Source organism: Diadema setosum, chromosome 1 (assembly GCF_964275005.1).
Source record: "Diadema setosum chromosome 1, eeDiaSeto1, whole genome shotgun sequence".
NCBI classification, from domain to species: domain Eukaryota; kingdom Metazoa; phylum Echinodermata; class Echinoidea; order Diadematoida; family Diadematidae; genus Diadema; species Diadema setosum.
In genome coordinates this window covers 6,664,708-6,690,735 of record NC_092685.1, presented here as the reverse complement: position 1 = coordinate 6,690,735, position 26,028 = coordinate 6,664,708, and the positions used below count along the sequence as shown (strand labels likewise).

General features: G+C 39.0%; 1 protein-coding gene across 1 annotated transcript in view; it reads right to left on the bottom strand.

The window, feature by feature from the left end:
* Positions 1-122: 122 nt before the first annotated feature.
* The window catches only part of LOC140234024 (uncharacterized), a 28,748-nt gene continuing 2,842 nt past the window's right edge, over positions 123-26,028 (bottom strand). The window contains exon 2 of the mRNA XM_072314108.1: positions 123-268. Coding sequence (XP_072170209.1) covers positions 123-268 — 146 coding nt within the window. The remainder of the gene's footprint in view (positions 269-26,028) is intronic.

The window sequence follows — 26,028 nt, the reverse complement described above, 5'->3', positions numbered from 1 at the left end:
CTCTCTTGATCTCACATCACGTTTTCCTGGAAGTGCATATGATTTCACCAATGCTGACAGTTTTTGACGATCACGTGACAGGACACATTTCACACCATGACATCATTTACTGCTGCAAGTCGTCAAAATTCGATCGTGTCCTTCTGTCTCCTCTTCGCCAGTCGTAGGAGTTCGTACGTCTTTTGCCGCGCGCGGGCGCTGCGCTCCATCAACTCCTCCGTCCGTTTGTTCAGCCAGTCAGCGAACTTCACCAGGCGCTCGTTTGGATCTGAAGAAGAAAACGGAAAAGAAAAGAAAAAAAGACGTTGTTCATTAAAACACGTCTGCTTCAATGTAATGGTGAACATAATGATTAGCTTCATCGAAATGTATTGTTTTCATACTGTCTTTTGAAGACAAATGAAAACGATTATAATTATAACCAGAGGGAAATATGATCAAGATGTTAGAGGAACAAAGAATGCACTGCCACACAGCATGAAAGAGTTACTTTAATCTGTAACTGTTTAAAAATCTGAGAGATCGCCCCCTTTTTTCCACAAAGCACACACATAATACTTGTAATATATTGCTTTACTTTCATTTTGAATGGAACAGTGCAGCCTCGATCCGTGATAAAAAAATCAAACAAACAAATACCAATTTATTGTTAGTCGAGCAAAAGAAAATTCATACTTGTGCAATGCCAAATTGCATCACTTTGTAGTTATCAAGGGACATTGATAATAACAAAATTGTTGCTCACAGACATGAAGAAAGAGAACAAGCAAAGGAAATAAAAATGAACATCAAGGGCTGCTCATGGGCGTAAGAAATCTCCAGAAAATCTACTTGAACCTATAAAGGTCCCTAGTTTTGGCCACTGAATGAACCTAGAGGGGCTAGGCGAGCACCTTCACGAATAAGCAACGGAGATAGACCCGTCGGTGGAGAAGGATTAACTCTCAAATCTGTCGCATACACAGGGTACTGTTAAGTGTGTGCATCTATTTTCTGCGCACCTTCTGGTTTCTAAAATTTGCCGGGCAAACGAAACTGCGCTTCGACGCACCCCTTCCAAGACGCGGATATTGAATAAGGAAAGGAAACCTCAGATCTCGCGCTATGCTCATGATGTTAAAGAAATGTAATCCCTAAGACAAAGCTGCTGTTGTTGAGAGAGAGGTTGGAAATAGACATATTTTATAATTTGTTCATTCAATCTGAGAAACCAGTTATCGAATTCAGCCATAAATATAAATTTTGCATAATAAAAGAGTAGATAAAGAACTAACAGACGAATACACACATCTTCTAAATTGTTATGCACACAGGATGTAATATGAAAATATTAATTGTCTTAATGATTGATTGACTGATTGATTGACTAATTGACTGATTATATTCACTGACCGATTGATTGATTGAGTGATTGATTGATTGATTGATTGATTGATTGATTGATTGACTAATTGATTGATTGTTTGACTGATTCATTCATTCATTTATTCATTCATCCATTCATTCATTCATTCATTCATTCATTCATTCATTCATTCATTCATTCATTCATTCATTCATTCATTCATTGGATGAGACAGGTCAGTTTGCTAATTTTCCTACTGGCATATTTACTTGCTCATTTTTCTCAAACAAAATCTTAGTGTTTAGGCATGGTATTTTAATCTGCCACTTACTGCAGGACTGTATACTTCTGTCCATCTCATCAGACAAAAATATCGTCATGACACTGATGAACAAACATAACATGACTGTGGTATATCATCATAACCCGACCTGTTCTTGTGTATCATCATCCCTAAGATTATTTTGTCTTTACTTTCCCACGACGTGTCGAGGATTACTGAGAGAGCGGGATTTCTCAAGGTCTTAGGTCAAATATCTATAATAACATGTTTTCTTTCCATGCACCCCGCTGATCTCCATACCATCCCTAGCCAAGGAGAAGAGGCCAGGCATCAGCAGGAAAACTCTTGTCGATGAGCGGACCTCCGGCCGGCAATGCCTACGGCGCCCTCCCACGCTGAAGCGCGGGTCAGGGGCAAGAGTTGATCCTCTGGGAACGGATTGCAGCTTTGGGCAGAAAAGGATGCATAATGACCAACCCCCTTTGTCTAAAGGGCAAGCCGTGCACTCTGTGTTTAGATTGACTTCAATAGGGAACGCTATAGGCCTACATGTCTCACCGAAATCGAAAAAGAAAGACATAGGTGACTTGAAGTTCATGTTTTCGCCAACAGTGCGTGGAAATCGGTTTGGAGCACATAATCAGTGCAAATTAGGGAAGGTGGTAAGGTTGTGGTTCCACAATACAATGTAATAGTACATATTTCTTTGATCAGGAATTCATACGTCACACTAAGTTTGTTAAATCAATAATTCTGGGAACATAATGCCCCCTTCGCCACTGATGAAATCATCAGAACTCAATTTTTTCAACTCTAGAACCATTTTATACAAACTTTGTCACTTCTTTTTGCATTTAATGCTATAACAGGTGATATTTAGGGAAGACTGTCTCATGTGCAAGCAAAGAGGATTCTCTTAGAGATTATGCCATGGCCGCTGCATGCTAAATATGCATAAGATATGTGAATGTGACTGATGCTACAAGTCTGGGAGCACAAAGGGAATGCTACAAATCGATAACTTTCTAATATCTCCTTCCCCGTCTCCGATTTTATTTAAAGTTTCCTTGTTCTGCTTGCTCAGTTTAGTTCATATATCACAGTCAGCTGGACCATTAATACACAGCGGAGTGTCACTTCCAGTATAAGACAGGATTCATCATACATTGCTTGCGTCGGATGCCATTCTCTCTGAAATATCCATTGATATCTAGAACCTATGCAGGGGAAAACAAAGTTTAATTTCTGATTGTTGGGATGATGGGGAATCAAACATTGTAATTTGACTGCAGTATATTTTGCGCATAGTTTCCCCTGGACACATACACGATGATTTATAATGATGAAATTGAGTCTTTATCAGGTAAAGGAGAATTCGACTATTTTGGGGCAAATTGTGAATTATCAAGGAGTGGCCTTTACCCATATGGAAACGTAAATAGCAGCATTAAACTCAAAGCTCTGATCCTCACATTATTCATTTCTGTTGAACAGATGTAAAATGACTAGCACTGGGCACATTCCTTCCATTTCCTATCTATGAGGTACGACATGCTGATAAAATGGGTCCTTCCTGCTATTAACAGCAATCTCATTCCAAGGGTAGCATCCATAGGCATTACGTAATGTCATACGCTTCATGGGACTTTCCCCGGGCCTCCTTGTAGCCTCCTGTATACAGGAGCATGCAATTGGCAGAGCAAGGTCGAGGTGTGTGGATCGAAGCCCGGAAGGTTTAGACTGGAACTAGATAACATTGTATAAACCTCCGTGGTGGGACTAAGGCTCATTGTACATTCTTCTCTTAAAAAGATGCATATCCACTTTGTATGTGTGATGATTCTAATAACTATAAACATAACATCTTTTGGACATGCTTATAAGTGACAATGATTTAATCAGAAAATGAAGGCAAACATTTTCCTAGAGAAGTTTAAGAAAACGAGTACAGTGAATTAAGAATGAGAAAATAAACACATACAAACAAGACAATACAGAAATGGGTGATAATATGATGTAGTTAGCAAAATCGTTGCGGATTTTTTTTTTTTTTCGAGAAGAGCCTTTTATGACCAAATTGTTTTCTTACTTTTCTGACTTTTCTAGAGCACAGCTGATCGTATTAATTGTACTGTATCAAATTTCATCATTATATTGTTAACCCCGTGGTAGCCTGTACTAACAAAACACCATCGAAGCACTTTTTTTAAAATTCTTTTTAATACATTGTTTATTTTCGATAATAGATATGATTGCAAATTAGAAAGTGCAATGTAAACCTGAATGATCGTTCAAAGCGGTTGGAGAGCGACTTCTGAGTCATGAGACTGTCGCGTCGACGGTAAGGTGAACTGACAATGCCAACCACATACCGTAATTAGATCAATCAAGAACGCTTTACAAGGCACGCAAACATGGTATTATGGTATCATATTGGGCACTACACACACGCGTGGAATATTTATCACAAGCAGCACGTCCCCATGGCAACAAAATACTTTAAGGAGTTACGGTGAGTCAAGCTCTCGAAAGAGGATTCAAGATCCCATGACAACAAAGAGCATCGTGATCGCGACGGGCGAGGTTGCCTCACCGTGTAAAAGGCAGCGTGGTCGACCAAGATTTCAAGGAAAGTTATTTTCACGTGATGACGACTATCACGTCATGACAAGCTAACTTACAGATCTCTATAAACAAATACAAGTTACTCTCTTTAGATGAAATCTCTTCCTATCCATAGTCGTGTGTGTGTCTGTTTGCCTGTCTGTCTTTCTGTGTCTGTGTATATGGGTGTGTAATATTTGTGTACATTCGACTCATGGCACAGAAAGGGTTAAAATTAAGACAAAAGTGAAGTATATGGAGAGTTTCCCTTGTCATAATGAACTCAAAGCTCCAGTGCATTCCACAGTATGACATTTTTCCCTTTCGTCTTGTGCAGCGAACTTGTGTCCGAACAACAAAAAACAAACAAAAAACAAAACAAAAAACAAAAAAGGGATAAAATGCTTTAGAGCACGTCGACTAAGAGCTTTTCTGAGGATGGCTTAGCCGAGATAAGAGGATCGCAGCTATTTCTTACCTCGGTGAACTCATTCAGTCCAAGTAGAATTACCTCACGTTTACCACAAACGGTCTTTTACGCGGTATTTGAGAAATGCGTTAAAAGCTGTTCAAAGCCGTCAGCCTTGACAAATAGGTGCGTCATTTTTCACCCTAGTAGAAAAAAAAAACCCCACAAAACCTTTTTATGCCAACATCCATTCAAAGTACTGCAGTAGTAAAAAAAAAAAATAAACGACAAAAAACGGATCTGTCTTTCCTTGAACCATTGAATAACACAGTCCTTGGTTTACAGACACTCCCAATCATTCTGTTTAAGGGTGTTTTACTTTTTAGGTTACGAAGAGGTCAAAATTTGAATGACCAGTTTTGAAGAGTTCAACTTCATCTAATAGAGACCCCTTTTCTTTAAACGTGAGATAGAAAATTGCGATTCAGCTTAATGTAGATAGGTGTATACCAACGACCATCATTTAATCTAATGCAAGAATTGACGTTGTAATTAAATAGAGAAAAGCAATTGCGATTAAACAACTTCTATGCGATAGAGAAGTGTTTTACATTACTTTTTGATTTATCAAATTAATGTATAAAATTTTAGGCTAAAAACTCATTGTACACATGAATAAAATGTTTTACATACAATGTTAGTGACAAAGAAAGACAACATCATTTAACATCATTATTTCATTTTACTTCGAATAAAGAGGAAACAAGAGGGGAAACAAAAAATGGAAACTAGCTCAATAAAAGTTGCTACATCTCGCCCATTACAGATAGTGCCTTCAGAGAAGCAAACGATATGGTCAATCAGCTAATAACAAAATTTGCTTGGGTCAAATTTAATGAAAGCCCTTCGTGTTTCTGTGTACACGAGGAAATTAAGCAAAAAATATTGCGAGGGTCTGCTGACGTTGGCTGCTGTTTGCTGATGTTCACTAGTCGGCCTTGTATTATTCCGCACAAAATGATTTATGGCACTTTATTCATTAACTATCTGCGTGCCACATTGATTTTTTTAATAGAATATAAATTGCCAAGTTTTCGTTCTAGGCACGCTTTATACAAAGCATATACCCTTTCCCATCTTTCGATTAGGCAGGTAGACCTATATGCCTAAACATAAATCCGACCCAACTGTTTGTGTCTAAAGGCCAAACCTACATGTATGAGCACTGTGATGCAAGACTTACTCATACCATGGACCTACAAAAAAGTTTTCCTCCACATGTTACATGCATTTTTGTAGTGTCATACCCATAAGGGAAACTCGGGGTCATTAGTGGCATATATTGCCAAATCATTAATGTTAATTCATCTCCATCTAAAATGAAATGAGTTAAAGTGCATCGTTGTAAACGTCACTGATATTGGTGTTTCTATGGTAAACTGGCCGTGCAATTTCCTGTTGGTCCCATGTAATGTCCCGAAGTCCCTCTGACTTGATAAAGATACAATATACTAGTGATGGAGACGACGCGACCATGCACCAATAAATTGATCTTTCAATACACGAGCCATATTTGAACAGTATAATCGACAAATATTTTTGAGAGACGCTTTTTATGGAATGTTCAGATTAAAGTGTGTGAGTGCGGGCGTATGTTTGAGTTCATGCTGTTGCCCTCCGTCACTATGGCGACCAACCAAGCCGACATTCACTCACATGACGCTATTGTTCTTTACTCCCTTTACCAATGATGACGAAACAGCCTCGCACATCCCGTAAGTTTACCACCTCAATGAGAAATGGTCCACCATGAAACGGTCCAAATGAACAAACGGACGAACCATGAAGGGTGGACAATTTTACGAACAGCCGACTAAGTATTGTCAAGGAGTTGTGGTATTGTGTATCATTATTGTTTTATAAAATGGCGACATGATTTGAATTCCGAGAAAGCCAGTTTCGCAAGATTCCTAGGCCATAACAGGCAGCTCTAAGGTAACTAAACCGCACACACAAACAATCGCGATGCATTTATAATACACAGCCAATGCAGCTGAGGGCAGACGAGCGGACTGGTCATTCGCATACGTAGGCTTACGAACACCCGAAGAAAAGTTGTAATAAGTATGGTCTTTGGGCAAATAAAAGACTGGTCACATGATGGCTGTAAGCCAATCGTTTGATTAGAATCTATATCATTAATCTATAAAACGCCTTAAAATGCGGATACGCAGAATATCATTCAAGACCACGATATTGGACAATATTTCTATTCCCCTCTTTTTAGATTTGACAGAAAATCGATCTCGGTAACCACTAACTACTTTTGTATAATGGGAGTAGTTACCACTATTTAATATCTGGACTAATTTCCAGTATGCAACGTACAGCTGTATATTTCTTGTCTCTTGTGAATGTCCTTCTATGTTTATAACCACTGCTGTGGCAATTGAACAGTTCAAACTTCAAAGGTCCTTATATACCGTTGCATAGATACCATATCGATTTGTCTATAATCGACGGTATGACTAATTCGGTATTGTCATCATTCTAGGTTGTGTTTGCAAACTAAGTGTTTGGCCTGCTATTTTGTAATAAATACTCTCACATTGATACACACTATCGATTTGCTGAGCAGTCTGCAGCACATGCTACTTCTCGGCTGAGAAGCACCGCACTTCTATGTTTATAGGTGGCAACTTTGCCACGACATCATGTTACATAACATTAACAAAGTTTAGTGGGTACCCGGAATCTTTCAGTGTTTTCCGAACTTTCAATTTTGCGCAGTACTTTGTCCTTGTATCTGTCAACTGCTTAATTCATAATTTTGATGATATTGAACTGCTTTGGGGACTCGAATGGTAAAACGGGAACTAAGCGTTTTGGTGTGCGCGAGGGTGAGTAGGGCCTATCAGGGTCCACAGAAGACAAACTAATAAATGAAATTGCTACAGTGAAATAACAGGAAGTATGACCAAGAATCTAACCAATCGGTTCAGTCGTTGTCAACGTGGCTGTTCTGTATGTGATTTGGAGAGGCGAGTTGCGACAGCTGCATGCCTTCGCTGGGCACTGCCGTGGGTAGTGATGACGACCGAAGCTATCCTTCGGTATTCAACAGAAAAAGAAGAAGAAGACGACAAAGAAGAAGAAAAAGTTGTAGAAGGAGAAGAAGACAAAGAACACGAAAAAGAAGAGGAGGAAGGAGAAGAAGATTGTGGAGATGATGATAGCAATGATGATGATGAAGAAGAAAATATATGCAAACAATGTGATATCTAACCTGCATTATCTTTAGAAGAGATCTTTCAGAGCGTTGTCAGTCGATGTGTCCATAATATTGTGTTGAAACTTTTGGTTTTGTGCTTATCATACGACCTGTACTTCTCTTGCAGTGGTTTGCTCTCATAATGGTGAAATACAGGCACCCGATTGGAAACAAGACAGTAATAAGCCTCGACACTCAACACACTCGGGTATACCTTCTTGGTTGTGTTCGTCGAATGTAGATTGCAACAGGATACACAACTGTAATTATATCGGGTATATATAATGTGCCAGTTTCATCATCTGGGTGCTGTAATCGTGGCTTTAATCTGCTAAGTGTTTGAACAAGCGGAGGATCTACAACATTCAATTGATGTTATGTAATAATGGAATTAAAGTGAAAGGTTATAATACGCTATCTTCACTGAAAGTTCATACGCCTTTTAACAGCGAGGTAGTTCAATCTTAAACAGGGGGGGGGGGGCGGTGGGGAGGAAAGAATCGTTATTTCAGATGCGATCGACAGATATCATTTTAAAGAAAAGTTATAGATATGGCGTTTCCATAAGAGGGTTATATAAACAACGTTCTCATTCGTTATGATCTACAACTACACTAAAAAAATAGTATTTGGGGGGGTTTGTTTTTAGACAAAATTATGTTGTGTTGTGAATTTCTTGTTTTGATAATCACGTCAGTTAATCCATTGTCACTGGTAATTCATTATGTTTTGCCTTTGAATATAATCTAAATTTTATACTTCTTTAAAAACTCATTTCAAACCTATCTCAAGCCTATTGATTTAATACCACCCAAGCATTTTTTCTCCTTGATGATCTAAAACTCCTACCTTTACGGGGTGATCACAAATTCATTTCCACAGAGTAAATAATAAAAAAGAAATGCAAACATTATATACAATGAACGCAACTTACATCATGCAAGATGCAATAAAAATATGAAAAAAAAAATATTCAAAGACCTCTTTCATTAAATACTGCTGACGATCACTAAAAAATCAGCTGCCATTGTCACGACTGTCTGAGAGCCATGGGTATGTACTTATATCTTTTTTGGTTGGTGTTTGTTTTTTTTTTTTTGTAATCAATTTAGTGTTATATCAAATTTCGCGTATTGTATGGAATTGCGAGTATAGAGTCAAATACAATATAATATTCCTTCAATATCAATTCGTATATTTTGATAATACAGACATTTTTTAATGGAAATGTGTGAACAATATTGAATGAACAAGCTTTCATTTTTCCTAACGTATGAATTACCAATAAGACTACGCTGTCGCTTTCAAACGGACTCAAAATTCTTGTATCACAAAGCCTTTTAGTGCTATAGTGCCCACGAATAAATGAAAGATTTGGACCGAAAATAAAACACCTGCTGCAGGAACTTTCATTTTGCATCGAGGATGTGTCAAATGAAAGAAAAGATCCTTTTCGGCAAGAGATGGGCTATCGTCAAGGCCACTGAAAGACGTAATGGACTATGGACATGCCTCCATTTTTAATATTATTATAATTATTGCTTTTGGAAAAGCGGTATGACTATCAAGAGAGAGAGGGGGGAGGGGAGGGCTAGAAGATAATTTTATTAAATTCTGAATTAAGTGAAATGCCCTATACAGTTAAAAATGACTTTCACAAATGTGTAAATCAGATGGCAAGAATGGTGTAGCCGTTTCATCATACATAGCCTGAGAATAAATGCATTTTATGTTTTCACCTTTGATGCTGATGTTGGTCGTAATCGCCTAATTCCATATAAATAAAATTGCTTTGTGCAAATACATGTATATATGGGCATATAGGTAATATAGGCCTAATATTAGCCATGACTTGGGTTAATAATTTGATTGCTACAACCCTTACATTCCGTTATATATCACCAATGCTAGTGACTTGCATTGTTGAAAATATAAAACTTTTACATTCCGTAACTATATTTAAGTCTGACATTCATGAAATCTGTATCATTCTGCTGGTTTGATTTTGTTATATCCATTAAGGCCAACTTGAACATGGTGGGGAATAATACGTCACGTCAAGGTAACTTGCATTAAAATGATGCTGACTCAGGAATACCCTATGTCTTCCTAAACATGACCATGAATATCATGGATTTTATCATATTTATGCACGTATACTTTTCCCCCCAGAAAGAAGTGGTTTGCTAGTGTGACTGATTACAATCTTTTGACATTCTAGCAAAAAGCTTGCATAATAATCATACCGGTATTTTCAGCTCCTCTCTTTATTCCAAATAAACTACAATCCGCAAATGCGGCATTATATTCATTTGGGGATTTCTGACAACTGAGCGTGAAACTATGGTCTTGAATTTGTTTAGCCGAGTTATTCGGTATCCAGGAGAGGAGTGAAACTTAAGGGAGGAACAGGCAGTGTTGTGACAAGTGATGATTAAACAATGATTCTCTATAGCTACTGATACAGTAGGCGTACATCGTCATTGTCATCGTCTACGAGTGAATTTTTATAGCGAGCGTGATAAACAACAGCGTATAAAATTGCTCTGTTTCCCCCATACAAAATCATTATGAGCGCAGACGACTTTGAGGAGATAGAAGAAGAAAAAGGGGATTTGCAGATTAACAAACCGCCAAAAGTGAACATTATGATGACCAGTACAGTGAAGACTGCCAAATAACTAGATTAATGATCGCACTGCTTTGTTTTGTTCAATGAATACCTTTTTTATCGCTTGCTGACGACGAAACGCTAATTCGTGTTCAGGAAATACGCGTTGAAAGCAATCTCTCGCTCTGTTTCACCTTAATCTCCATAACGAGTTATTTTCAGGGGTTTAAAATATGGATATCCATGTAACCTGACACGCAGAAAAGAAGGTATTCTTGGTCGTATAGCCTGAGGGTGTCATGCCTGGATTAACGGCGACAAATTGTAATTGTTGTGATCATTAACAGGTCTTGTAGGATGACGCCATCAGCTTTCTCCACAAATTGTATAATGATTTTTCAATTGTTTTTCTTTATCAATATACAATCTGTTTCCTTGCCTCTATTTTCATTGGTGTCATTAATTTTCGTTTTGTTTGATGCAGCATAACCATAGATTGTGTTCAATTATGAACGCCCAAATATTCCAGCATATCAAATATAAACGTTTATGGGAATATCTTGATGAAATATTTTGTCTGTTCTTGAGTGAATAGATGAACAACTGCATGGGAAAATTTAAAGTGGTGTTCTCTATTGATTTTTTTTTTTACTCATACACTTTATCATCTGATAACACATGAACTTCACTTCCTCGCAAGCACCGTAATATGCTACTGATCTCTAACTAATAGTCTCCGAACACACACTATTAATGATTTCCTAATCTCACGGGATACCACACGCACGACGTCCTAAAGTCGCTTCAGATTTCATAGTATAAGATAAGAAAATTTTTAAAGTTATCCCTAGAGATGTTTGCAATGAGTCATAATTAATATGATATAGTTTGAATCACAGTATCTTGTAAAGATTTATGTCATCAGATTTCTTTTTTCTTGTCGCAATGTGATTTCAATAAATCGTTTTTCAATGCTTTGTTTTCATCTATCGTTCTGAATATGAATTATAAAATGAGAACTTTTTATGAAGCCCTTTATCCTGTGTATATACGTGTGTATATTCCAGACCAGTCTAGACTCTTTAAATCGCACTCATCGAACGGAGAGTTTTTAAGAGCACGGGACACGATACAAGCTGCAGAACGACATGTCAATGGATAATACTCCCTTTCCGCTCCAACTAATCCTCCGAGATGGAATGGATTGAGGTAACGTCTCGCTCCCCTCCCTACAGGAGGGAAACAAGCTCTGCATGATGAGAGAGAGCCTAAACAGCTCTCATACATGTAAGATATAGAAAATCCTAGTTATGTTCATCAACAGGAGGAGGGAAAGGTGTCAGTACGATTTTCAACTGGATCTAAGTTGATCTGCATGGGTCCCTCACTTTATTCTTTGCTCATGTAATGAAACAATTGTAAAAACAGTAAAGCCGAAGAAACTGTTTCAGGAGCTTCGGCTTTGAGAGTATAACTAGACAGCTAATCCGATGACAAATACATATCCACATGCCATGCCCTATCTCAGTCTAGGTGCAATCCGACCCATTGTTTTTAATATATGCGGTTGCTTCAGACGAATAAGAGCTTCACAGCATGGACACTGCAGCACAGAAGACAGTTTCAAGAGACTTTGGTGAAGTATTCCATGTTTTTACGAAACAGTGGCATTGGTTACAAATACCAAATTGGAAATGGCGATGACCATTAGTTTACAGTAATACTCTTCCATCGACGAAAACACAACTTAGCGCTGAATATCCGTTGTACCCATTGTTTCACCAGTCCTTATATTGATTAAATCTGTTCGAAGTATCAAGATACACTCTTTTAAGTGTTTCCCTGTCTTTGCTATCAAAATGACGTTTCTCGTAAAGCAGAATACGGACCTCAACATCTAATTTTCCTTCTTCGTTCTCGTAACACATAAACGGCACAGGTCCCATCATTATCCACTAGACTGCCCTTGTTACTGACTAATTGTGTAAATAGTGGGTACATCATGGAAGGGGATATTGATCCTCATGGACCTCATTTGCAGCTTGCGTCACAAGCGTGTCGGCCTGTGAATTGGACTAATAAGTGCTTTAGGCTGTCCGTGTGGTAGAGAAATTCATGTACACGTGTCAAATAAATTGAATAAAGGAGGCTTGATTTCAGGTTCGATTAGCATTAAGCATGTAGGTACCTTCAAAAGACAGTCATTTCATCTACACAACACAACTCAACTATTACCTATATAGATGCCTTTATATACCCTGTGAACAAGTTGTGAGTTCAGGTTTTCTCGAAATGAGATTTACGAGATAAAGTGAACAGGGAGAAATTGGCAATTTTCAGAGCAAACCGGACAGAAACATGTATGGTATAGATTAGACGAGAATGATCAATTTGTCACAAAATCCATTAACAATTCTGAATCTCGATTGAGGAAAAACTTGAAAACTGTATGTACCTCAAGAAGAATAAAAGTCGAATAAAACTACGTATAGTGAGACAGCTGTCCGATTATTCATAATGTACTAATTTAGTGTATCACCATCACTAGCAGTGTAGGCCTACAAACAAATGACAAAGACAGAGAACGAGCAAAAAAAAAAAAAAGCCAGCAACAAATAAATCAATAAACAAACAAACAAACAAACAACAACAACAACAACGAAAGCCTGCATTAGTTGCCTTAATCATATAGGGGAGGGATATCAATATGGCTATTTGAATGAAAGCTCAGCCAATTATCTGCACGTCGAAATCTTTTGAGCATCTAGAAGTGGACTATCGCTTTATAGAATGGAAGATGGAAGGACTTGTACCTGTGTCTCGGAGAAATTTTTGTAAAGTATCATACAGGAAGGCCTCATTTATCTCAAAACGCAACGGACACGCCAGAGAAGCTACAAAAATAGCAATGATATCCCCTTGAATTGGGCGCTGCTTGGAAGCAGGGTTTGAACAGGTTGGATCAGCTGTGGCCTTCGAGAGGACAGGAAAAAATTCTGAAACTTGGCAAGCAGTGGGATTAGATAGGAAATAATCAGAAAGAGCTTAGAACACAATCTATTTACTGGAAACGAGACTAAAAGAAGATCTGAAATCCGAGATTACAAGTTTATACATTAAACTTTAAGGGTAACATATTCGTGATCAAAACTGTTTACCTCCCTAAAATCAAGATCGTATAAAGTTTGGCAGGCCTTTACATCTTTTTATAGAACTCCAAGCTTTCCCTTGTAATAATCCCAGTAAAAACATTCTTTAAAATGTTTGAGTAAATGCTAAAAATATAATCTCTCTCTTTCTCAAGCCCTCCCCCCAAAAAAAACGATCTTTTTTTAATCATGTGATTAGAACACATTACAAAATCTAACTGATGCGACAATTTGATTAATCACACACATAAAATTACATGTCCTCCTCCTCATATACCACCACCACCACTACAACTACGATTAATACTACTACTACTATACTACTACCACTACTACTACCACTGTTACTATTAACACTATTATACTATCAATGAAGTTAAGTGAAACTATTACACTGATTAGTTATCAACTATTACTATAGTTGATAACTAATCAGTGTAATAGTTTTATTCACATTCAGTATTCTCTTCAGTGTTAGCATTGATTTCCAAGATGGTCTGTCATCATAATAACTCTCTCTGCGTCAGTATAAAAAATATCGGGTCATACGGTAAATACAATTCTCTCATGTCGTTAACATTAAAGTAATATCAACATACCCGGTATAGATTACATCGTATATGGCAACTGGGGAATGCGTTTTGAAGCAAGGAGAAATAAAAGGAAAGAAATAGTTGTTACTGTCATTTGGGAGTGGCTTGAGGGGCACATGCTACCAACGGCGTAGCCAGGATTTCATCTTAGGGGGGGCGGTTAGTCTGCGAGGGAGCGAAGCGACCGAGCCCGAGCGAGCGGAGCGAGCGAGGGGGGGAGGGTGTGGGAGGGGGGTGTCCCCCCTCCCACGGTAAGAACTTTTTTGCATTTGGATGTTGTAAATGGTGCAATTTGATGCATGTTTTTGCGCGTTTTATCGACGTGAAACAGTCCCACTTGTTTATGGTAGCAGTTTATTTTGATGTAGATTATTATTGAACAATTTGCCTATAAAAGGGTATAATTTAGATACACTTCTTGTATTAATTCTTTTCACTGAATATCATGAACGCGACTGAACCCGAGCGAGCGGAGCGAGCGAGGGGGGAGGGGAGGGTGTGGGAGGGGGGTCCCCCCTCCCACGATAAGAACTTTTTGCATTTTGATGTTGCAAATGGTGCAATTTGATGCATGTTTTTGCGCGTTTTATCGACGTGAAACAGTCCCACTTTTTTAAGATAGCAGTATATTTTAGTGTAGATTATTATTGAACAATTTGCCTATAAAATGGTATAATTCAAATATTCTTTTCACTGAATATCATGAACGCGACTGAACCCGAGCGAGCGGAGGGAGCGAGGGGGTAGGGGAGGGTGTGGGAAGGGGGTTTCCCCCCTCCCACGGTGAGAACTTTTTACATTTTGATTTTGCAAATGGTGCAATTTGATGCATGTATTTGCGTGTTTTAACGACGTGAAACAGTCCCACTTGTTTAAGATTGCAGTATATTTTAGAGTAGATTATCATTGAACAATTTGCCTATAAAATGGTATAATTCCAATACACTTCTTGTATTAATTCTTTTCACTGAATATCATGAACGCGACTGAACCCGAGCGAGCGGAGCGAGCGAGGGGGTAGGGGAGGGTATGGGAGGGGGGTTTCCCCCCTCCCACGGTGAGAACTTTTTACATTTTGATTTTGCAAATGGTGCAATTTGATGCATGTTTTAACGACGTGAAACAGTCCCACTTGTTTAAGATTGCAGTATATTTTATATCATGAACGCGACTGAACCCGAGCGAGCGGAGCGAGCGAGGGGGAGGGGAGGGTGTGGGAGGGGGGTGTCCCCCCTCCCACGATAAGAACTTTTTGCATTTTGATGTTGCAAATGGTGCAATTTGATGCATGTTTTTGCGCGTTTTATTGACGTGAAACAGTCCCTCTTGTTTAAGGTAGCAGTATATTTTAGTGTAGATTATTATTGAACAATTTGCCTATAAAATGGTATAATTCAAATACACTTCTTGTATTAATTCTTTTCACTGAATATCATGAACGCGACTGAACCCGAGCGAGCGGAGCGAGCGGAGCGAGCGAGGGGGTAGGGGAGGGTGAGAGGGGAACCCCCCTCCCACGGTGAGAACTTTTTACATTTTGATTTTGCAAATGGTGCAATTTGATGCATGTATTTGCGTGTTTTAACGACGTGAAATAGTCCCACTCGTTTAGGATTGCAGTATATTTTAGTGTAGATTATTATTGAACAATTTGCCTATAAAATGGTATAATTCCAATACACTTCTTGTATTAATTCTTTTCACTGAATATCATGAACGCGACTGAACCCGAGCGAGCGGAGCGAGCGAGGGGGTAGGGGAGGGTGTGGGAGGGGGGTTTCCCCCCTCCCACGGTGAGAAGTTTTTACATTTTGGTTTTGCAAATGGTGCAATTTGATGCATGTTTTTGCGTGTTTTAACGACGTGAAACAGTCCCACTTGTTTTAGATTGCAGTATATTTTAGTGTAGATTATTATTGAACAATTTGCCTATAAAATGGTATAATTCCAATACACTTCTTGTATTAATTCTTTTCACTGAATATCATGAACGCGACTGAACCCGAGCGAGCGGAGCCAACGAGGGGGGAGGGGAGGGTGTGGGAGGGGGGTGTCCCCCCTCCCACGGTAAGAACTTTTTGCATTTTGATTTTGCAAATGGTGCAATTTGATGCATGTTTTTGCGTGTTTTAACGACGTGAAACAGTCCCACTTGTTTAAGATTGCAGTATATTTTAGTGTAGATTATTATTGAACAATTTGCCTATAAAATGGTATAATTTAGATACACTTCTTGTATTAATTCTTTTCACTGAATATCATGAACGCGACTGAACCCGAGCGAGCGGAGCGAGCGAGGGGGTAGGGGAGGGTGTGGGAGGGGGTGTCCCCCCTCCTACGGTGAGAACTTTTTGCATTTTGATGTTGCAAATGGTGCAATTTGATGCATGTTTTTGCGTGTTTTAACGAGTTGAAACAGTCCCACTTGTTTAAGGTTGCCGTATATTTTATTGCAGATTATTATTGAACAATTTGCCTATAAAACAGTATAATTCAAACACACTAGTCTTCTTGTATTAATTCTTACACTGAATATCATGAACGCTGTCTGTTCAGCAATCAAACAGAAAAAGCATGCACACGAGGGTGTAGATAGGGGCATATCCCCTCCCACACGAAGGTGATTTGGCGTTTTCAGACATGAAATTCAGCGATCTGGTGCAAATTTTTGGTGCAACACTTTTTCATCGAAGTGTTAAAATCACGGAATTTAGCTCTTATTCCGAATGTGCACCATCTGTGCGTATGTATAAAGTCTAGTGAGGTAGAACTTAGGGGAAGGGGGATTCCCCCTCCCGCTCGCGGAGCTTTTGCGTTTTTAGAATTGAAATAAAGCGATCTTGGTATAGCCACAGTCTACTTCTTTGCATGGCGGGGGGGGGGGGGGAACAGGAAGAAGGCGTTGGCGAGTGTTATCTCCACTCTTCCCTTCCGATGGAGCTTGTATCTTTTTAAGGCTGAAATTGAGATATCTCGTATACGCATAATAAGCATATTTGATGGAATCAACATTTGGGTAATCAAAAAAAAAATGATTGGGGGGGGGGGGGGGGGCTGAGGGAGGAAAGGGTCGATTAAAAGGGGAAATTCCCCTTATACATGAGGGAACCTTCAGTTTTCGGAATATTAGTGAAAAGTCTTGTGCACTCAGAATTATTCAGAATTTTTTTTAATCTAAAAAGTGTACTTAGCTAGGGAAAGCGGCAAAGAGGGGGAGGGTTTGGGAGGGGGTCTCCCCCTCCCAAGCACGAGAGATTTTGCATATTTTGAATTGAAATTCAACGATCTGGTGCACACTTTGAGTGAAATATTCAAAAAAAATTATCTTATTTGATGAAAGGAGACCCGCTTCATGTGCATGCATACAGTATACACGCATTTTTTTTTTTCCGCCTCCCAACTCCTCGGTCCAAATCTTAGGGGGGGCGACCGCCCCCATCGCCCCCCCTGGCTACGCCAGTGCATGCTACACAGATACAGAAATATCACCGTCAGATGGAAAGTGGCAGAAAATGGGGTTTTCTCATAAAACAGGTGTCATCTTCAGAGTGACGCAGAAGAGATGTGAAATAATTTAGGCTTACAGATAATTGTTTTCCTTGTATTTAATACAACATTGTCAATTTTTATCGTCACTGTTGTTAAAGTCGTTGCTGTTGTGAACGGTCTCCGTCACGTGCAGCATTACAGCGTGACGTTGTCACCTCAGAGAGATTACATCCTATGCATATACAAGTTGTAAGGACGTCACATAGTTGTGGGCGGCGAGCTATCGGGAATGCGCTATAATCATGCTATATACGAGACTGGTGCCAAGTACTGGCAGCCTTGTGACTGTGACATGGTTTCGACTGCAACCCTATCATATGCCAATTATGCACTTCACAACGCCAAAACAAATAAGTACGTCCGTATATAAATAGGTACAATAAGTATGAATGAATGTAATGTATGTAATGCGTGAATAAAAAGAATATGAATATTTTACATGAATATACGGACAGATATAAGATAAAAGACAAACATTTGGGTAAGCGCATTCGCATTTGTTATTAACTCAAGATAGGAAATGCAGACTGAGTAAGCGGACAGACGGTCTGAGAGAGAAACGTACATTATTTTGTCTTTATTTTAACCTTTAACCCTCATGACATCGCTTAATTTGAATGCAGTAAAGCTGAAAAGGTGAAGCACACCCGCACGACGATCGATTTGACCGTCAAGTCAGAGAGAGTGAATTCACTTGCTTCATGGTCTTTAGTTTGTATGAAAACATTATTTTCATGCTATCATGATATGCGAGACATGACAATCAAATTGCCCGAACAAAGTCAACACCCTAACTGAGCACAGATGAGGGGATTAGAGGTGAGATATCCATAAAAGTATGAGGAAATTAATGATAGTTGTGAATTAAACTATGTTTATCAAGATATGCCATGAAGACATGTGACTATTCGATAAAGTTAAAAAGTACGTAGACTCTTAAGATGTGATACTTTTTGGTTTCGAGATTTGATGTCATAATCTGTTAAAAAGTACGTAGACTCTAAGATGTGATACTTTTTGGTTTCGAGATTTGATGTCATAATCTGTCTGAAGTGGTCGACGCTTTTAGGGACACATGTCGGGTTGTTTTGTTTCCGATTTTTCCTTGTGGTTGATGTTCCCTTTTCGCCTGCTTGTAATAGTCATGCACAAAAGGCTCTCAGTCTGAAATAATTAATATGTTGATCTGCTCATCATTATTATACTGTCACCTTCATCGCCCTTCCTACAGACATTAGATATGGATACAGTGATGTACTGGGTTGATTTGATGGTAGTTGCTGGTATCGTCTTATACCATTAAATATTTTTACGTCTTGTTGTTCCAGGGTCAAAGTTGAACAGCGGTCGTATCTTTCAATTTCTGGCGACTTTTCATTACTGTCCAAACAATAATGTTTAGAGACAAGACCCTATTCATCATGAACCTTACCAATCAATGGCGATCTATTGTTGCGTCAATGCCATGGCAACACGCGATCAACTTCACCCGTATTGTTGAGCTGAGGTTCCTGAGGTGAACACACCTCTACCGTGTAAGAAACCGTGTCAGGCTGTAATTACATCGGCTCAGACTGGAAACAATCTCGCCAGCCTGCACGCACGGCATGAAGAAAATTAACTTGTCTCTGGAGAAAAAAGGAGGAGGGAACACGGCAGGAATTGATAATTTGCCCTGGCGGGCGCGGGAAATTAGTTGGGATGCCAACGGGGGTCTAAAATGGCGCTTTCGAGGAAGAAGAAAGAAAGAGGGGCGACCCCTCCAATCAAAAGTTCAACCAGTTCGTGGCCCGCTGATAACCATTACCTCGAGAGCGGTTACCCCGCTCTACATATGCACATACTCTCGATGGGGCTGATACAGCAGACTGGCAGGGTTGCTCCTCTCGTTATATCGAATGTCTGGCTAAGATAAAAGGCGCGGAAACCTGAGACACATTAGCAAACGTTTTATAATCTAAACGTGCAATGTGTACATTTACGAGCCTTGATCACTTCCATTATCACACGCTGACTCTATCCGCAGTCATGCCATTGCCTGCATTTCAAAAGTCTGAGGTGCAGGCGCATTACCCGCCTGGTAATGATCAAGCATGGAGGTACAACTACCTCCATGGATCAAGTGCCAAAAATATGAGCAGCAGGGGTTTGGTGTGGCAACATTCGATAAGTCTACGCAACGTTTCATGGCTGATGTCTGCTGCAGATACTGACCACACCCTTAAAACGCAAACCCTTTTCAACTTACACCACTTGTCTACTGGGGCAAACTTAGGTATCCAGACTCTGTACTCGTTTTTAAGACAAGGGTTGGAAGGTGGGCTAACGCGTCCTGATAATTATCATATTCGGGATATGATGCAAGATTGGAGAACAGCATGCGAACAAACAAGAAGATTATACTTTAACTTGGCATGCTTAGAAGGCCTGGTTAATCTGTGGCTTAGTTCATAAACACGATTAAATATGCCCTTGCCAAGCATCGTCCCTCATTGTGTAGTAGTGTGGGTGTCTTGTATAGAGATGCTGTTTCCATGGCAGCGATATCGTCATAATCAATCATGGCGATGAACGTTGTCATGGAAACGTAACCAATTGAAATACTCTTGATAATCAAGATGAAGACAATATTTGACGATTTTGGTACATAGTTAAAACATATTCACAATATCATCTGAACTCTTTCGCTGCCATGCTGGCACATCTCAAAGTTTGAGCAATGCAAATGACTGCAGTGTTGTGCAAGCAATAGTCATGGCGCTCGATACATCGTTTCGCAAAGGAAATAATGGGATAGAAGTACAGACAGCTGAACAGTTACCATAGAGAAAATGGCAACAAAATAAAACACAATCGTAGTGATTCATGGTCGTTTTTTAAGCTGTCATGAGCTATGGAAGTGTATTGGTGATTTATTGTGTGATATAACATTGCGCATGGCAGGCGAAAATTCATTCATTTTCAGGGAAGAAACATAATTGATGTCCCATTACTTGCGTCACTGTATACAATAAAGACAGCATGATATACAAATACATGATATTTGAAATAGTCCTCCAGTCAATGCCTATTGCCTCAAAATATATGTGACATCATCCTTCTTAAATCACAAACTTCGTTTTCAACCATATCTTGATGATACCAAAATATGAAACACATCGACCCTGTGATCATAATGCGTGTTCAACGAACCCTGTGTTCAACGAACCCTGCATCCAAAATTCCTTGATCGTTGCTATGCGCTATCAAATTCATGTTACAACCGCAAGCATATTATATCATTAAACAATTTAAGCAGCACCGAATGTGTATTGATGTTGCATGCGCTTACAATGCAAACTAAATATAGGGAGATTGCGTACATTCCCATTTTCGTCACGTCGACACAATCTTTCAGAGGATGTCGACGTCTTGATGAAAGCTGATCCATCTTCATCGTACACCTGCTGTATATTACGATCCCCCAAAACTGTGTTGTAAAGACCGTCAAGAATAAAACTAACAAGCACCTTTATGAACCATCAATCCACTGCTACACTAAGTGACAGTAATTGATGGGCGTTCAAATTTCTTGTGCCATGAATCTTATGTGTCACCAAAACGGTCTGCAGCAGTCTGGTCCCATTTCGAAACACACCCACACACACACCCACACACACACACACACACACACACACACACACACACACACACACACACAGACACACACACACACACGCACGCACACGCAACCCCATCGCACACAACAAAAACAAAAGTTAGCACAGAAATTGGAAAACATAACATTTTCGTTCGAAATGGATTCTCGACGAACCTCTGCAATAATCGCCATTCTTAACTTATCCCTTCATTCCAAAGTTAACCAAGGCATGAGCAAGAAAAATGTTTGAGTCTAAATGATATAGTGATAATTATGGACGTGATAAGTGATAGGTTAAGTCAGAAAAAGTTATCTTCAATAGACAGCACAATGATGTCACGAAAATGGTCAAAGAAAAGAAAGATAGAAACAAATAAACAAAAACGATCATGATACTCTGTTGGAGACCTCTCTTCAGTGAAAGAAACCCTAAACAATTTTTTTTTTTTTTTTAGTATTGTTGCTGTCGTATTTTCAACACCCCCCCCCCCGTACATTCAGATAAAAAATAAAAGAATGTTCAAATATAATATACATGAATACGGCACGCGGAACACGGTGAAAATGTAAATCACAAACCTTCGACTATCGGTCAATTCAGTGCCTATCTTCATCTATAGACGAAACTCTTGACTGGCTTCGATTTGGCTTTTCTCATACTAAATTGTGTAAACTCAAAGCTATCTTGAACAAACAACCCTATACGTAACTAAGTGGACGGAAGCTCCCTGCCATAGGATGTTTTATGTTTCGATTAAAAAGAAAGAAAGGTGAATCTACTCGTCACAAATTCGCTGTTTCAGCAAGGGCAAACCCTGCTGATTGATGCTATTTAGCAGAATGCCGTATACGGGCTTATCGATACACCTATACATGCGCCTGATTAGACCCGTCACCATAATTCGAAACGACCGAAACGCGATAACATTTGCCACCATGCGCTATCGTGATAATTCCGGCATTTGTTTTGAAAATGAAGTGAGTTCTTCCGAAAATCTATTTTATCCCCTTTATGAACCATGAGAATATGATTATGCCATTGGTAGGGCTTGTTTATGCCATGATGTCACTGCACTGCAAAAAGTCCGGTGTTAAATAGTGAACACCGAGGTGGTGTTGAATTTTCGGTGCTCATTTATGGTGTTAAATTAACACCTACGGGTGTCATTTCCAAATTTTAAACTGTTTTTTTGAAGAGTTTCTTAGTAACTGCACTTCTTGTTGATTTTTAATTTAAACAAGACGATCAAGAATTTTACATTAAAATACTAGATTTTTGAAAAATGTGAAAATAGATTTACACCAAAGTAACACCAGCTGGTGTGGTCCCTTATTGAAGCTGGACGGGTGTTAAACCATTGATATTAACACCAGCAAATATCAAATCAACACCATGTGGTGTCATTTTTGAATTAACACCAGTACAGTGTCAAATTAACACCACGAAGTGTCAGGTGAACACTTTTCAACACCATCACAGTGCATTCTTAACACCTGTGGGTGTGGTCCTTTATTGAAGTTTGATCGGTGTTAGATTTAACACCCGTGATGTTAAATCTAACACCGATGTTTTTACAGTGTGTGATTCACTAATTGCATCAAACATGGTGAGCAAGACTTTTGTAAGAGTATTTCATCATGTTTCAGAGTAAAGAAATGGTATAAAGTAAAGCAAAATAAGTCAACAAAGCAAGTTAACTTAAGTATATTTTCGCTGTGATAACAAAGCAAAAAATAATAAATATAGGTCGGTCATAATCATACGTTGAAATGAGATAAAGTACTAATGCCGATGCCTCATACTGGTATCCGTTCCACAGACTTGGCACACAAATCTTCTGCATGACCATTCGTGCTGCAATGAATTCAAACAGAATACATACAAAATCCCTTCATCATTATAGCAACATGCAAAGCTGCAACTACTTAGCAGGGATGACACGTACATCTGACGTCAGTCAACTTGCACCATGGAGCGGAGTTTCACTTCCGGCCGAGAGGGCACTCTGTTATAGGCCCCTACTTCCCATTTCAATGAAGAAGAAGAAGAAGAAGAAGAAGAAGAAGAAGAAGAAGAAGAAGAAAAAGAAGAAGAAGAAGAAGAAGAAGAAGAAGAAGAAGAAGAAGAAGAAGAAAAGAAAGAAAAAGAAAACATGGCAATATCTGAGGAAAAGACCTGTTATGTCAGTCATTAGGGAAAATCAAAAGTTTACGATAGCCGTCAATTTCGATCTCAGTCTCCCTGAAACACAAGCGCTATTTTGGAGTACTCTCGCCTGCCGCGACTTGGCATTTCCATCGTGTTAAGATGCTATCTCAAATCAACTGCAATATTGAAAGATGGATATCCTTTTCAACAAGTCACGTGATCTGTATATCAACTACGCTATACAGCAGTAAACTCTCATATTTTACAAAAAAAAAAAAAAAAACTCCTGAGTTAGACCGACTTACAGACTGAAAAGACACTTCTGAAAGTGAAACGCATGTTTGCTTGATTCTGTTTGTGTTTGTGTGCATATGTGTCTGTTTGTCTGCAATTTTGTAGAGGGGTTTGAGCATTGTTGTTGCTACTTAACATCGTATAATTCACGTAGAAGTTCATTTCATCGCGTAAAAATGTATACATGTTAACATTCACATACTATACTGTCACCGATGGAAACGCGTATATAGGAACAAACAAAATTTTTGAGTGGCTATAAGGACGGGGCTACCTGGTATAAACCAAACTCCTGCTTCACTCGCTAGTATACAATGTAGTAGTAAGAGCATCAATGTGTGATTATGGTATCATACTCATCTATACTGCCTCTTTTATTTCATATCCTGAGTGTGCAAGTTTGTTATGATGAGGGTGGGTCTTTTAGAAACTTCACTCCACTTGGATGTCGGGCATGCTTAATTTTTTATGCAGTAATTCTGCAATCTTCAAAACACATGCAGTAATTCTGCAATCTTCAAAACACGTGCAAATTTTGAGTCTGCCTTTAATATAGAAGGACCCATAAATGGATTTGGGGCAGAATCCCCCACCCCCGTCGCATTTTTTTGTTTGTTTGTTATAAAGACTTTAATGATATATTGCACTTGAATACCAGTCGCAAGAGATATTGAATATGTCCTGGATTTTATGTATTTTCTTTAATTTTGTTAATGTCAGTACCTGTTTCACGGAAAAATATTCACAGGGATGTGGGACCCCAAGTAACTTATGGTGTTTACAGTCCCTATTGTCAAATGATTCGCTCATCATGTGATTCGCTAGCATAAAGTCGATCACAAGACAATACAGTAGTCACAAGCAGAAATATGCGGGCTATTTGCTAGTTTTAGTATTCAAGTTCACTTCTGGATGATGGTAAACAATTCGTATTCCAAGGGCAAAGGCGGTAAAAGAAGTGAGGAAGAAGGTATCAATGCCATGCGTAGAGTAAATCTTGCACTGCACTGTAAACACTGCTCTACCGGTTTACAATGCCACCTGGTATATGCAGTCACAGTTGGCTGCAGTAATTATAATCTTTTGATCAGATACATTATTGTGAGTTATGCTTGATGGGCAAGATTGAACAGGCAAACAGACCAGAGTACGCCCACACCCATACTCAGCATGTGGGGGGGGGGGGGGGGGGATTCGAAACTCAACTGACATCAACTCGGAGATAGTTTGGACTGTTTACCCTATTGTTCTGGAAATGAACTGAATATCTCTTGTGAGGGGAAAACATGGAATGTGGGATTGATACATTCAATCAGTTGACAGTACATTCATTAAGAAAAATATGCTGTATTCCATTGAGGAAGAGACAGGAAGGGAGAAGGGAGAAGAACAGCGATTTGATACTGGTAACTTGTTACATCTAAACATCACAGGTTAATGTATTTGAGTTGAAGAATGAGTAAGTCTATGTATGAAGATCGTTCAAGCTAGGTATTGATGATATTTTGTTCAGTCAAACCAAGAGATGTGGGAGAAAGAAGATAATTGCATATTCCTGAACACTACAGTGAGTGAATATACTGCCATACAAACAAACATCGGTCTAAATACTCTTGGTTTGCCATGTCATTTCGAGGACTAACAGAAATTACAGCAGAATAGTGAAGACACAATTTCTCAATAATAAAGTATTTCTCTATGCTCTATAAAAAATAATATAGTTTCGCGCAGTGAAATGCACATTTTCAATGGCTCTAAATCAATTATTAAATATAGAATTCCCTTTGAAATGTCTCGTGAGGTGAAAAGCACAATGCATGTTTTGGCGTTTGTCATCCATCAAAAACTTGCCTTATTTGACTTCAAGTTCGACTTTTTGAACTCGGCAAACGGGCCAACTCGCACCATCGGGCAATGCTTCATTATTGCAGGTAATGACTCTTTCATGAACCTGCGATTGTCCCGATAACCATTATCGCTTGGTCTCTCCGGAAGTATACTGTACCTGCTGTGTGCGCTTCGAATCCTTATTATCTTGATATTTCACTTCTTTCCGATTGTAACAAAACGTGGCTTGATTTGAATTGCCTTGCCTTCTGAGTCAAGCTCTTGGGAAGTCGTTGTTGAAAGC